The 14,375-nt window shown below is 37.5% G+C and overlaps 2 protein-coding genes across 2 annotated transcripts in view; one reads left to right on the forward strand and one right to left on the reverse strand.

Annotated features, from left to right (window-relative positions):
• On the forward strand, positions 1-12,502 carry fam131c (family with sequence similarity 131 member C). The gene is made up of 6 exons (XM_079803172.1): positions 1-379; positions 3,806-3,876; positions 4,123-4,213; positions 5,768-6,001; positions 6,561-6,659; positions 8,757-12,502. Exons 1-6 carry the CDS (start codon positions 349-351, stop codon positions 9,020-9,022), a joined length of 792 nt encoding a protein of 263 aa, XP_079659298.1. The 5' UTR covers positions 1-348; the 3' UTR covers positions 9,023-12,502.
• The window catches only part of clcnk (chloride channel K), a 15,786-nt gene continuing 11,297 nt past the window's right edge, over positions 9,887-14,375 (reverse strand). The window contains exons 17-19 of the mRNA XM_079803174.1: positions 12,875-12,955; positions 12,700-12,786; positions 9,887-12,564 (exon numbers count right to left, since the gene is read on the reverse strand). Coding sequence (XP_079659300.1) covers positions 12,526-12,564; positions 12,700-12,786; positions 12,875-12,955 — 207 coding nt within the window. The 3' untranslated portion in view covers positions 9,887-12,525. The remainder of the gene's footprint in view (positions 12,565-12,699; positions 12,787-12,874; positions 12,956-14,375) is intronic.

The following is a 14,375-nucleotide window of genomic DNA, read 5'->3' on the forward strand; positions in this document are numbered from 1 at the left end:
GAGGGACTGAGTGCACACAGTCAGTGTGCTTTTTCCCTCCACTTCTCTCTCTCTTTCCCTCTCCTCACTTTCATCCCCACTTGACAAACAGTGTTTCACTGTACCGGATGGACACCAAGTCCCTTTTTTCCTCCTCCTGGACCAATCTTTTTCCTTCCCTCATTTCTCCACCTCTATCGTCCAGGCTCTCTCTGCCTGTTATACATCCCCTTCTTCCAAACACGCACTCATCTCTCTCTCTCTCTCTATCTCTCTCGCTCTCTCTCTCTCTCTCACTGTTGCTAATTTTTCCCCCGTCGCCCCACTCTCTGTCAGCATGGTGAACAGATAACTGCTAAGCCGTTGAACATGGGCTCCTGCCTCTGCAAAGGTCACCAAGGTCAGTCTCTTCTGATTGTATCTGAGTTTGTCTGTCTCTGTCTGTCCTGTGTCCATCAGCCTACCTGTTGGTCCGTCCAATTATCACTCTTATTTGCTTTTCCACCTGTCTGCTTATCTCCACCAGAGAGCATTTTACATAATGCATGAATGTGAAAAAAAAAATCACAACATTGAAAAATAATGCAAAATGAGCACATACAGTTGTAAGTGACGAAAAAGCTATATGAATAAATGGTTTTATTGTGTGCAGGTTTTATGGAACAGCTCTTTGCTCAGCAGAAAGGTTGTTGCTGCTAAAATACTGACGCTTACGCACTGTAGGCTACTATAATTAAATACAACGCGACTCTTTGGAATTCTTGACTCTGATTGGTCAATAGCGACATTTCCTAATATTCGGCGTCCTACATGGCAGCACTAGAGCCTATATCTGCCTGCTCCCTCGAAATCGGGTCTCCATCCACTGTCGTTCATAATATCATAGTTTATACTAAGTAAGTATACACACAAACGGCATACATTTAAAACATGTATCAATTTAAAGGTTAGGCTATATAATGGCTATTACTACTGCTAACTTCTCATGACACCGGCGCTACTTTCATGTCTCTTGTACCACACCGTTTCATACAAACGCAATTTGCGCCATCTTGTGTTCATTTGCCGTTTGAAGTTAAAATACCCTCAGATAACTTCAGGGAAACTTCAGTGATTTAGCATTAAGCTTTGTATTTAAACTGGGTCATTTATGCTGTAGAAATGTTAAATTATTTTTGAATTTGGTGCCTTCTTGACTGAGAAAAGACAGAAAATGTATTTTTGTCTCATGTGGATGAAAGACAACAACTCCCAGAATGCACTTGCTTCGCTGCCCTACGAGGCCACTCCATACACCGTCGTTTTGATCTTCTAATACTATCATTTCGTTTAGTTAGAGAATAAACATTACAATTAAAAACTGAACGTATCTTTTCAATAAAGTGTGTGAGCCGAACGAGAGTCACTGCACAGACACAGTCAAATTTCCTCAGCAGTGTCAGATTTCATTCGAGCTGAGGTAAGGTTAAGCGCCAGTCTGGCACGTTTTCAGATCGCATATGGAAGCTAAACTATACCAGAAATGTATTGAAAAGTTGAAACACTCACTTTACTCTGCACCGCGCTCCGTTATTATGATTGTCCGTTCGGCCGCCTGTGTCTTATATTCTGTGCGTGAGATCTCTCCCCTATGGGCGGTTTGATAACATGCGGAACAGCTCCATCTAGTGGCTGTAGTCTTTAGCCTCTGGCCAAAAAAAATCCTCCGATGACGCAAAATGACGATATTTGCGTCATCGGAGGAATTTTTCCAGAAATAAAATGCACAATTCTCTCGTCTCAGGGGGATATGAAGGGGGAAAGTACCATAATTTGAATATACTACCAGGTTTCTACTGATACAAAGCCTAATGCTAAATCACTGAAGTTACCCTTTAAGTATTATTAGCCTACTGTAACAGTGTTGTCACTATTAGGCCGCTTACTTTATATATTGGAATTGTAATTTACTATTTTCTTTGCGTTAGCTTTTAGATACTGTACAGGTAAGATTAGCCTATAACATTCTTAAATCAGTTCATGTCCACGTATTTGTTTGAAGAGTAGTAAGTTAGCCATGTCTGTTAAACTTTTTCAAGGTTAGGCCTACTTTATTTTATCATAACAGCTGTCATTTTGTACATTATTGCTTACATGATGATTAGAAAAAGTAATCAAATAATTATTGTAAGTTAATTGTAATTGACTATTTTCTTTGCGTTAGCTTTTAGATACTATAAATGTAAGATTATACAATTATTCTCAAATCAGTATTTCATGTCCACGTATTTATTTGATGAGTAACATGGGCATCGGAAGCAAAAACAAAAATGAGGGTGGGTCCTCTCCCAGAAAATTTTTACTGGAGTAGATGCCATTTACATTACTATGAATATAACGCAGAAAAATATTAGAAAAGTGGAAATAAAGCGTCTAACATGTGTTTAATAATAAGTGTTTATTAATTAGGGCGCTAAATTTATGCGCTAAATTAGAGACGATAAAAGTGAGTGGGTCCATATTATTAGTCGTAAAAAGTACAATATGGTTCCGACGCCCATGAGTAGCTATGTATTATGTCTATTAAACTCTATCAAGGTTCATTTATTTTGTGAAGTTATTAAACGCAATTTCGGGAGGAGTACGCCCATCTAATCTTCCAATTAATACCAAGGTATAAAGCCAGCAACTTACCTTGCAGCATCCCTCCTCCTCCCCTGCTCCTCCTTTTTTATACAATTTTGCCTGTTATAGGGGGGCAATCGGAGCTCGGGTATAATATCCTCTCCGAGCCCCTCTATAGCAGACAGCAAGCCAAATCTGTTTACCACTTTCTCTAAGATTATATGGGCACACAAACTTGTGAAATGATAACAGCTGTCATTTTGTACATTATCGCTTACATAATGACTATAAAAATTAATAAATAACTTGATTCCATGTCCATGTACGTATATATTGATTTGAGTAGCTGTGTAGCAACATTATCGCTTACATAATGACTGTATTTCTACGCTGAGGGATTTATTTGAGTTATTTGGCACAAAATTTGCATGCCACCTTTAGATAACACAGCTGATCCTGAGAAGCTTCCTCTGAGCACCAGAGGCAAATTATTCTGTCCTTATTTGTATCATCTCATCTGAATAAGACAAGTGTATAATGGTAAGGCAGGCTGCGAGACAGTTCAATCTGGGTACACAGGTGTAGTGCCATAGTATTTACAAATGGAGTCTAAGGTAAGAGGTGACATTTTATCCTCGAGGTGTCCTCTAAGGAAATGGCACCAATGAAGTGTATAATTTGTAAATCCCAGAGAGCGAAGCGTAGTGTTTGTTTGTCTGAGCCCTGTGAGGGTTAGAAGGTCCAGAGCTCCGTAGCTAAGGCGGAGCATGGCGTGCGAAAGGCCAGGGTCAAAACTGATGTATAATGCATATGTGAGATGGATGGAGTTTCACCATGATGAATGGGAGGTGGGTTTTAGAGGGGGAGACACACACAACATTGTAAAGGTCACACATTGTCAGTTGATGCCTGTTAGCAAATAACATGCAGGCGGGTGCCTGAAGCTCCACAGGTCTGAGATTAGCTGTCCTCTTTGAGGTCTAACCTCAATGAGATGCGGCCAGTGACGGAAAATGTGCTCTGAGCATTGGGGATCCCCAGGGAGGTGTTGTCAAGACAATCTCTTGTTGCCATGGAAACATGAGTGCAACAGGAGTGAGTCCCGTCCATCCACTTCAGATAAAGCTCAAGGAACAGTGCCACATGCACACACACACTGTTGAAAAGATAAATTAAATAAACATTTATTCACAATTAACAGCAGTATATTTTGTCCCTCTAGAGCTGCAAAGTGGCCAGCAACACCCCATGGAAGAGCTTCACTCGTACTCTGAAGGACAGCCCATCTTCAAGGTGTGTTTTCTCACAAAAATCAAAAGTTATAATCCGGTCGTTTTGAATTTTGTATATGAAACTGGATACATTTCAATGATACATGGGAGTTTTTTCACACTCTGAATGTGTAAGATCTGATAAAAGTGTCGTGTTAGGTGCAATTAGCACCTGTGATTCACGGCAATGCTTGCAGTGATATTCTGAAAGGTTTTATTTGGTATGGTAGCCTGTCATATGTGTTTCCCGTCTTGTCATGTTATTCAGGGTAACAATCAGCCCTACAATGGCAGCATGTCAGATAAAAGGAGCAACAGCGGATATGACATCGGAGAATTGGCTACATCTTCCCTATTGGGTGAGGAGCAAAGAGCGCATGTTAGACACTGTTGTTTTTCTAGGGTTTTGCTAGCGTTCAGAATCATTCATCTGAATCAGAAGAGCAGTCGACCTTTACAGAAGCTTGCTAATGTAATTTCCCTCTGCCTGCATATCTCTCATTTATGAACAGTCTCTCTCTCTCCTTCTCTCTTCTTCTCTAGTGCCTCTTTTGCCACCTGTTTTCTTTTCTGCCTGTTTTTTGCTTGACTTCTCCAGGCCCACTCTATTCAGGAAGTTAATTACAGAGACTAATAATGTGTTATGGGTTTTTAAGCTTTTCCAAAGAACATTTTTGATCATTTCAGTCTAATTATAAATGCAGTCACCAGCCGATGAATATGTATAATGTGCAAAAAAGAACCCCAAATCTCAGATTGAGATGAAAAAAAAAATGAAAAAATGAGCTAGTAATGAACTGCTTGTGGAAAAATGCTATTAGAAAGATTTATTTATAAAACACGTCACGTCACTGCAAAGAATTGCTATATCCAGTAATACGTTTTTAAGGACCTGTGTTGAAATGTTTCTTTCCACTAGTAAATTTGGTACAAAAAAATACAGCCTGAAAGGAGGTGCTTAACCTTCAGAAAATGTTAATTAACATCACATCATGCAAATTGTAATGTGAGCTATTATATTTTCTAATCATTTTATCAGCATTTTTTTTTAGCACTTTTACCAAATGTTGGGGCATGTCTAAATATATTTTAAAACCTATTTATAACTTTGTAATTTATATTAAATATCACTATAAACAATGAATAAATAAATAAATAAGGCTACAAATAAACACACAAACACTTTGCCAGAATGGGTAACAGGATTGAAATTTTACCCTACATCAAAATGTACCCTGTATAACCCAGTAAGGGGTGATTTAGTTTGTGACCATATGTTAGTTTGTAGTTAAAAATGAAATTATATTTCTCATAAATTAAAGAGAAATATTTGTTTCAATATATATTCAACCTTTTTTCTTACAATAACTGGGTAAAGCTTAATAAGCTTTTTATTTGTTTTCAACTACATCAAAGTGAAAACCAATTCAGCAGATTGTGTCAAAAAAAATTCTGACATTTGTTTTATGATTTTAATTGTTGGAAACAATTGCACATGTCAAGCCCCCTGAGATGCTAAAGGGCAAAAACACCATTTTAAGGGGAAGGATACTGTTTAAATCTAGCCTCTTTTTATACTGGGCTAGATATATACTTTTGTTATTTATACTTTTGTTAGATAATTGTTCATCTTAATCTCTAAACAGAAAATATGATAGTTGTGCAAAAAAGATCATGGGGCACCAAAGTGTAATGCATTTAAAGTGTCCTCTAGTCTCTGCTTTCAGACATTAATACTAAAAAGCTTTTTCAGTTTTTGATGACTTGGAGTCATTCAAGCTTTACGTCCATTTTCAGTCGATTTATCCGTTCTCACCTTTTCCCCTTCTTTAGCATTACCTCTTAACCACTTTCCCTCTTTCAATTCTTTTAATATTGATTTGCACCCATGCTTATCCCTCCGATTTCTTTAGGACTGCTGGCCACTATTAAAGACCACATCACTAAGCCCACAGCGATGGCCCAAGGCCGAGTCGCCCACCTGATTGAGTGGAAGAGCTGGGGAGGAGAGGCGACGTCTAGAGGGGGTTGGTGTGGCTGGAATAAAGATGGTGGAGGATGGGGAGGTGTGGGAGCCACACTGCAGGAGGACGAGCAGCTCTACTCCCACCTCACTGATGAAATCAAAGAAGCACGGTTTGCTGCAGGTGAAAAAGCATATCATTCATATGTAGCTAACCTCTAACCCCAAGTATAAAACTTTAGCCCTGCATAAATACAATATATAAATACAATAATACCTCATTTATGTTATCTAATGCGCCTAACTGTGCAAAATGATGGACTGAGGCAGTATTTTTCCATCCTTTCTTTCTGCACTGACAGCTCTACTTGTATGTCTCTTGGTGACGTGTTGACTTCAGAACTATAGCAACCAATGTAGACATACCGGATATTGTCTGAACAAACAGATCAGATTTCATCACTTGCAAAATGACAGTGTCATTAGCAACGCCTTGGCATTGTCTTGGTGACTTTGGTACAGCAAACACTGCTGATACTTTCTTCATAAATGTAAAAATGTAATGATTACTCTGAGGGGTTTCTTTTTTTACAGGCAGACAGGTGTAAAATACATTTAAATTTCAAAGTTAAATGCTTCATCTTCATAGCATATGAGTAAGAAAAAAAGACTATGTTGTTTTCTTCTTTTTTTTCTGGTACTCTGTGTATCTGTGACCTTTTATCTCTTTTTGCCTCTCTCAGGTGTGGCGGAGCAGTTTGCTCTGGCTGAGGCAGCGATGAATGCCTGGTCCACACAGGACATTGAAAGTCAAGCCACAGCAGGCACAATCCCATTACAAGGTAATGATATCACTGTCATTATCCCCAAACTCAAAGCTGCAATACCCAAAGATGTGACCAGGGTCCAATATTAACGCTATTGTGAGTAAATGCAATTTGCCAGTTAGCCAGTGACTGCAATACAATGCATGGTTTACATCAGATTATAACAATGATCTTTATCAAATCATGCCGATGTTAGAGACATGAAGATTAAAATCTGTTAAACTACACACAAAGAAAACTTCTGCTGTAACTCAAACATCTTCTAAAAATGTGACTTCAATGGAAAATTTGATTAACTTTTCGTGGTTATTTTGAGAAGTCTAGTCTACCTCGTCTTCCTCCAGCATTCCATGCAGCAACATGAGTGAAATAAAACACCAAAAAAAAGTACAAGTGCCATTTTCCAGATGTAGACTCTTCTCATATATATGATGCTGTAAGAGACACACTATGAACTGCTGCAAGATAATTTCATTATTATAGGGAATAAAGCATATTATTTGAATAAAAAATAATGCAAAATACAGTTTTATGGTTGGCAAGAAATAGGGATGCTAAAGATTAATCGATGATCGATTAATTGATGATAATTTAATCGATAAAACTTATCGATCATCGATTAAGCAAGGTCATGTGCTGCTCAACCGTGAAACACGGAAAGCAGACACAAGGAAATGAAGCAAGTGCGTCAGAGTTATGTTTGGGACCATTTTACGTTAAAAGGCTAGTTACATCTTCATGACTATAAGTTTGCGTGTGTATTTGAAGCCTTTTGTTTTGAGCAAATGTAAGATGTAATTCTGTTTATTTCGTGTAGGCCTATAATATAATATAATATATATAATGTATAGATATGATTTATCTTGTATAGGATGCATTTGGTTAAGAATTAACGGCGTATAAAGCGATCCGGTGATCATCTTCAGGAGTCACACATTCTGAATAACACGTAACTTAGAATTCAAGTTCACTTGTGCATTCACGTCATTTTGTGCAGATATCATTTGTAATATTAAGTTTATTTTGTGTCTTATTAATCTCATATAGGATGCGTTTCTTTGAGTTAAATAACCCAGTAGCAAAGGGCTTCAGTTTTCCCAATGTTCATACAGCGCGCAGCTCAAACAGCAATGCACTACTAATAATAACTATGATTGGGACTGTCATATTACATAACATTATGAGAACACTATTGTAATAAATAGTTGTGAATTCTTTGGGTTTAGTTGCCGTTTTCAGCGTGTTTTTCCAGGAAGAGCGCATACACAACATGAGCTGTACATTCTGAATAGCACACATCAGAGTTGATGACACATTGTATTAGTCGTTATATTTGATAATTAATAAATTTAATAAATGATCAATCACATCGATTGATTTTACAATCCTACTAGCCCTTAATTTAGACTAAAAACCCTTCCCATTCATTTGGTGAGGAACATTAGCAGCATTTACACACCGTCATGCTGTTGGCTATATGCCACTGCATTAGACATATTGCAGCATTAAATCTAAAGATTAATCGATTAGTTGATTGTTAATTTAAACGACGGTTGATCTTGGGAATTTGTTTAAATTGACATCCCCAGTAAGAACTATTATTGGTAATGTTACAACTTCTCATACCTGGAAAAGGCCACAACTTATTTCGCTGTAATTTTGAAAAGGTCCTGTTCACGCATGATATCTTAACGGTAATTTATCAGTAAAGACTTTATGTTTGAAAGGGGCTATTCTCGCCATCTGGTTCATCTCACTCTGTCCCAGCTTATATAAAAATTGTGCTATTTCTTTATGAAGGGGATGACTTTTCTTCCTGGAAGCCTGGAATAATGACACTCGATATGACCTGTTTAGCAAGATGAGCCAGGTGCAAAAAAACATTTTCCCCTGGTACTGAGCAGTCTTACAGTCTAATAAATGACTGCAAAACAGAAATGTCTGAATGTGTCTGGGGCATGATGACTCATGGATAAAGCAGATCAGAGCTCTATATTGAGTTTGGGGCTAATTGGGTTGATTCATTTATGCTACAATTTTCATTCTAGAAGATGTGTGTGCTCAATGTCTTTTTAAATTTCTGCTCTCACAACGGTGATGATGTCTTCACAGACCCCGAGGGCCTCTATCTCTCTCAGTTCCTGTTGGATGGAGGGAGTCTGGGTGTTCCTCAGCACTTGTACAGAATTCACATGGAAGTTGATGACACCAGCTCCCTGGCACCTTCTCATCCTCCTCAGTCTCATTCCCCCAGTCATTCTCATTCTCCACTGGACACGCAGCGTCCGCCACAGGATCAGAGGATCTCGCCGACGGAAGGGTCCGTGCGACACGCAGACAACATCTCCCTGTCGGAGGATGAGGTTTTTTATAACTGAAATTTTGATGACACAGTGGAACAAAAAGAGAAAAGGTTTTTCCTCTATTCTTTGTGTTCGCTGATGAGGGAGAGACGCGTATGAGGTTACGTCTGGGGTTATCGATATACCGTTAAAGTATGTAATAGCCACAGCTGAGCAAGCAAAGAACGCAGGGATCGTTGTACATGCGGACATGTTAATTCATTCACATATCACATTGCCTTTTGCAAATGAAAGCCTCTCCGTTTGCGGTAATGATGTTGGAGATTGGATTGTAAGTTAACGGGGGCACACCAATTATGTCTAAGGGAAGGTAAAAGGTCATCTCACATGAATGCATCTAAAATTATACATTGACGGAGTGGTGATCATGACCATAATGCCCTTTCACCTTTAATTGAGTGTTTGAAGATATTTGCAGCAGCCTTTCACCATCAAAAAGAAGCGGAGGCCATTTAGCCCTATAGACTGAAGAAGACAGAGCCGAAAATAAAACACGCTTTCATCTCCACAGACATTTTCCTGGTGCATTTCCACTAAGAACGGCTCAATGGGGATACAGGGTGAATAGGATCCTTTTGTGATGACTCTGGAGGGTGAAAGTGACTTATTGACCTTTGAGCAAAGCCGCAATCATAACTTGGGACAGTGAGGTGGAGATTTGAACGATTTTTCATATTGCTAAATGTTTCCATGGGGATTTTGAGTATAAAACATCTAACACACCAAATGACTAGATGTATCCTTAGAGCTGACGTGTGTAATTTTACTATCTGCATCAAGTAAACATTCCAAAATATTGACTTGTTTTCAAGTACATTTTCAAACACTCCCACTGTAACAGAGTTTGTAGATATGGGAAGAAGGAGGCGGGAACCGGCGAACGTTCAACAATTTTAATTCAAAATAAACACAAACTGAAAGTAAAAGCGGCAGCCCCTCACGGACGACTGCTGCGCACATACATAACAAAACGTAAACAAAACACAATGTAAAGTCTAAGCCTGGTCCTCTCTCGTCCTTCACTCGTGTCCCTCGTCCTTATATGCCTCCGGGCTCCCTCATGAGAGGACTCGAGACCGGTGTGCCTCGCAGGTGACGCTCATTCTCACTCACGCACCGATCTCGCTCGCTCCTCCCACGTCTCTCGCTCGTCAACCTCGCCACACCCACCATCTGCTATTGGATGGGAAAAAAGATGGTCCCGTCCCAAACTAATGCCATTGGTTGAGCCAGTGTTGCTGGTCTGAAAGCTCACTGAGCATCAAAGCACTAGTTAATTACTATTAAAAAAGGTTAAATATTATTAATTTGATTTGATTGATTAAGTATAATGAATAATAATCAATACCAATATTATTCATATGAATTAATATTGATAGTATTATTATTAAGATGGAATATGAGATTAAGCTGATCTACAGTTGCAGCTTTGATCTACAAAATGGGTTTATTCTTAATGTTAATATGTTAACAATATTCATATTCGCAGAATGTGAGATATGAGCTATAAATGACTTGTAAAATATTTGGTTTATTGATATTAGTATAATATTAAATTGACCTACATGACTTACTTATATGATTACAAATGGCTTACTTGTAGCAAGTATTTGTTCATTAATATTAATGTTATTTTGGCATTAATATTAATTAATATTAGAAATATTAAGCTAAAGAAGAAAGTATTTTAACAAAATTACACACTTCAACTTTAAAAAAGAGGGTATGGTGGTCACAATTGCAACAGATTTATAAATCATGTGTAGAAATGATGTGAAAACAGTAGAAGTGAAAAAAAGTGTTACCTCAGCTGCCTTTGAATAACTTGCCTCCATGTTGTGTTAATTATTGTCAGCCTGTTCTGTTTTGTGCAGTTCTTTGTACATGTAAATTATGATTTAATCTTCTCTAATAGATCTCTAATCTATATTGCTGCAGAAATCGCCTGCTAACAAGAAAATTCTTGTGTGTTCTTGCAAGTGTTGGAGACATAAGAGTGAAAGCTGGAATAACAATGGTCTTGCCTTTTCTCCGTAATTAGCCCTATTCACACTCCACTGACAAAGAAAGGTGGTTGAAAGAGGGAGAGAGTGAGGGATGAGGTAGAAGAGGGGAATCAGCGGCGGAGGGGATTATAGTAAATGCAGAGGCAGGAGAGGGCGAGACAGAAGGGTGCTGGGAGGTGGAATGGTCAAGTGTTATCATGCTCCAGGGTCTTTTAATAGAAGTTTACACAGTGTGATCCTCGTGTGTGCTGTCAGATAATGTGTGTGACAGCTTTGTGCTCCAGGGGAGGGTTTGAAGTAGGATTTAATTGTGTAGATAGAGGCTTTGTGGTGGTGAGCAGAAATGAAATTGTGTTTGTAACTGGAATTCGATTTCAGCACAATATATTAAGGAACAATACACTGCGAATTTAAATGAATTCTTATAAAACCTTTTTCTGTGAAAAAAAGCACAAGGGATAATGAGAGGAAAAAAGGGATGGTTGAAAATCAAACAAAGGCCATTTATTACTGAAGCCTTTGTTCTGCTCTTTTCTCCCAGTGTGAGGCTCACAAAGCTAACAAGCTGCATGAGGATACAAACAGATATCTAATTTCATTCAAACTCTAGACATACACATGATATTATACAGGGTCAGTTTCATCGGATCCACCCACAATGCTTGAAAGCAGTAGACAGGTACAACAGGGCCCTAAATGTCCTCTTTAGTTTTTTCTGGCCCCAAATTGTTTGACTGTTCCAGAATATATCATCTGTTTAATTGAAAATTGGTGGAGAACACATAATTTGTGAAAAAGAAATAATAAAAGAAATTTGCTTTGAATAAAATCCACTGAAATATAAAAGCGTTGACGGGCTGTTGGAGTCAATACTAATATGGTATAATATCAAAGCAACAGAGAAGGGGGCAAAAAATATGCAGATGCATTTGCTATAGCAAAATGTTTTAAGCAACATTTATGTATAAACATTTAATTGAATTTTCCTCTACAGCCAACATAATCTCTTTGGTGGCATATTTGACTCTTGGGTCTTTTCAAGATGCAATAAAAGGGGCTTCGACAATATGAAATCGTCCCACTTATTGGATGGCTATTGAATAACTTTTGATTTAATCACCTTGACAAAAACTGAAAATCATAAACGCATCTTTTGTCTCAAAGTACGTTTCAGATATTCTCATTAGTCCTATAAATCTATATTTAAAAATATATTTAAATGTACATTTTAAGGTAGATCATCCACCTCAAAAGTAACTTTTTGTCAAGATGTTCAGGAAAGTGTTCTGGTGGTGTTTGCTATTTTTGATTTTAAAAAATAAAATAAAATATTTTATCTTGGAGAGACTTTCTCCCTGTCATACCTGCTTCATTTCATAATATTTCTGAATAATTATACATTGATCTCCTCATAATGATCCATATAAAATCTCCAGCAGATTAAACATTAACTATGATTATCAAAATGGAAAGCACAAATTGATGAAAATGTCTGAGCTGATTGTCCATGTATCAGACTTCCTTTGCCATCTCTTCAATAATTTTCTTCATCTGAAAGTAAAATCACGTAATCACGAGTCATAAGACCATCCTTTTTGCAATAAGTAGATCTAGTCAGTTTTCATCATTATTTGGTTTGTGTATACTGTAGAAGTATGTGTGTACAGAGCAGGCTGTTCTTATCACCTCTTTCCATGTGATGACGCCACACAGCCGCCCACTCTCCGTTATAAACAGACGCTGCTCACCCGCGACACTCATGATACAATGAGCCTGACAGAACACACACAAACATGCACATAGTAGAGGAACACCTGAACAAAAGCATACACATGATGTGAAAGAAACAGTGGTAAGCCACCTGTTTTACTGTGGTTTCAGGAGTCAGGTGTAGCCGCACAGGTTGAATAGAACATACTTCTTCTAGCCGTTTACATGAATCCTGCAAGAGAAATTATTAAATTATGCTGAGAAGCAGGAGCCTCATGTGCCTCATCAGATTTTTGAGTGTTTAAAAAAACAAACAAATGAATAACACTTTACAATAAGGTACTGCATTAACTAACAACGACTAATACATTTGTCATTTTTGTTAACGTTAGTTATTAAATATACAACTGTTCATTGTTAGTTCATGTTACCGCAGACCCCTTAAATAATACTAACAGATTAACTTTTGATTTTAATAATGTATTAGTAAATATTGAAATTAACATTTAAAGGGATAGTTCACCCAAAAATAAAAATTCTGTCATCGTTTACTCACCCTCAAGTTGTTCCAAACCTGATTGAGTTTCTTTGTTCTGCTGAGCACAAAAGAAGATATTCTGAAGAATGTTTGTAACCAAGCAGAGAGAGCAACCATTGACTACCATAGTAGGGGGAAAAAATACTATGGTAGTCAATGGTTGCTCTATCTGCTTTGTTACAAACATTCTTCAAAATATCTTATTTTGTGTCCAGCAGAACAAAGAAACTCATACAGGTTTGGAACAACTTGAGGGTGAGTAAATGATGACAGAATATTCATTTCTGGGTGAACTATACCTTTAACTAAGAAAGAACGATAACACTTTATTTTTCACTGTCATTGTTACATGTAATAACATGCAACTAACCCTAAACCAAACCCTAATCCTAATCAGAACCCTATGAAATACACGTAGTTAATTAATATTACTCGGTACTTAAATGTATAAGTACACTGTAACAAAGACACCTTAAAATAAAGAGTAACCGAAAGAACATTAAAGGGATGGTTCATATATTTGCTTGGGATATTTGTCTTACAAAGACCCATTGATTCGCTTCAGAAAGCCTTTTTTAACCCCCCTGAGCCGTGTGGTTTACTTTTATAATGGATGGATACACTTTTTTGGGGCTTTAATTCACTGCTATTATAATGCTTGGAAGAACCAGGACACTTTTAAATATAGCTGAAAGAAGAATGTCATATACACCAGGATGGCTTGAGGGTGAGTAAATCATAGGGTAGTTTTCATTTTTGAATTTTTTTTCCAATTCCTTTGGAAGTTTTTTTAATTGTTAGTTCATGTTAACCAATGCTAAACCGTTTTAAAGGAACCTTATTGTAAATTGGGTAACACTTTATTTCAGCCTAAACATTCCTACTAACTATAAGTAACTTTGCAATTACACGTCTACTAACTCTTAGAGTATCAGTAGACTGTCTGCTTAATATCTGCTAACACTTTATTCTGATGGTCCCCCAACAGACATTACACTGACTATAAGCAGAGTTAGTTGATATGCAATTGCAAAGTTACTAGTTAGTAAAGTTTCTAAAGTGGACCATCAAAATAAAGCGTAACCGTAAATTGTTACCAAAAATGATTGGATAA

This window comes from Gobio gobio, assembly GCF_949357685.1.
Source record: "Gobio gobio genome assembly, chromosome: 21".
NCBI classification, from domain to species: domain Eukaryota; kingdom Metazoa; phylum Chordata; class Actinopteri; order Cypriniformes; family Gobionidae; genus Gobio; species Gobio gobio.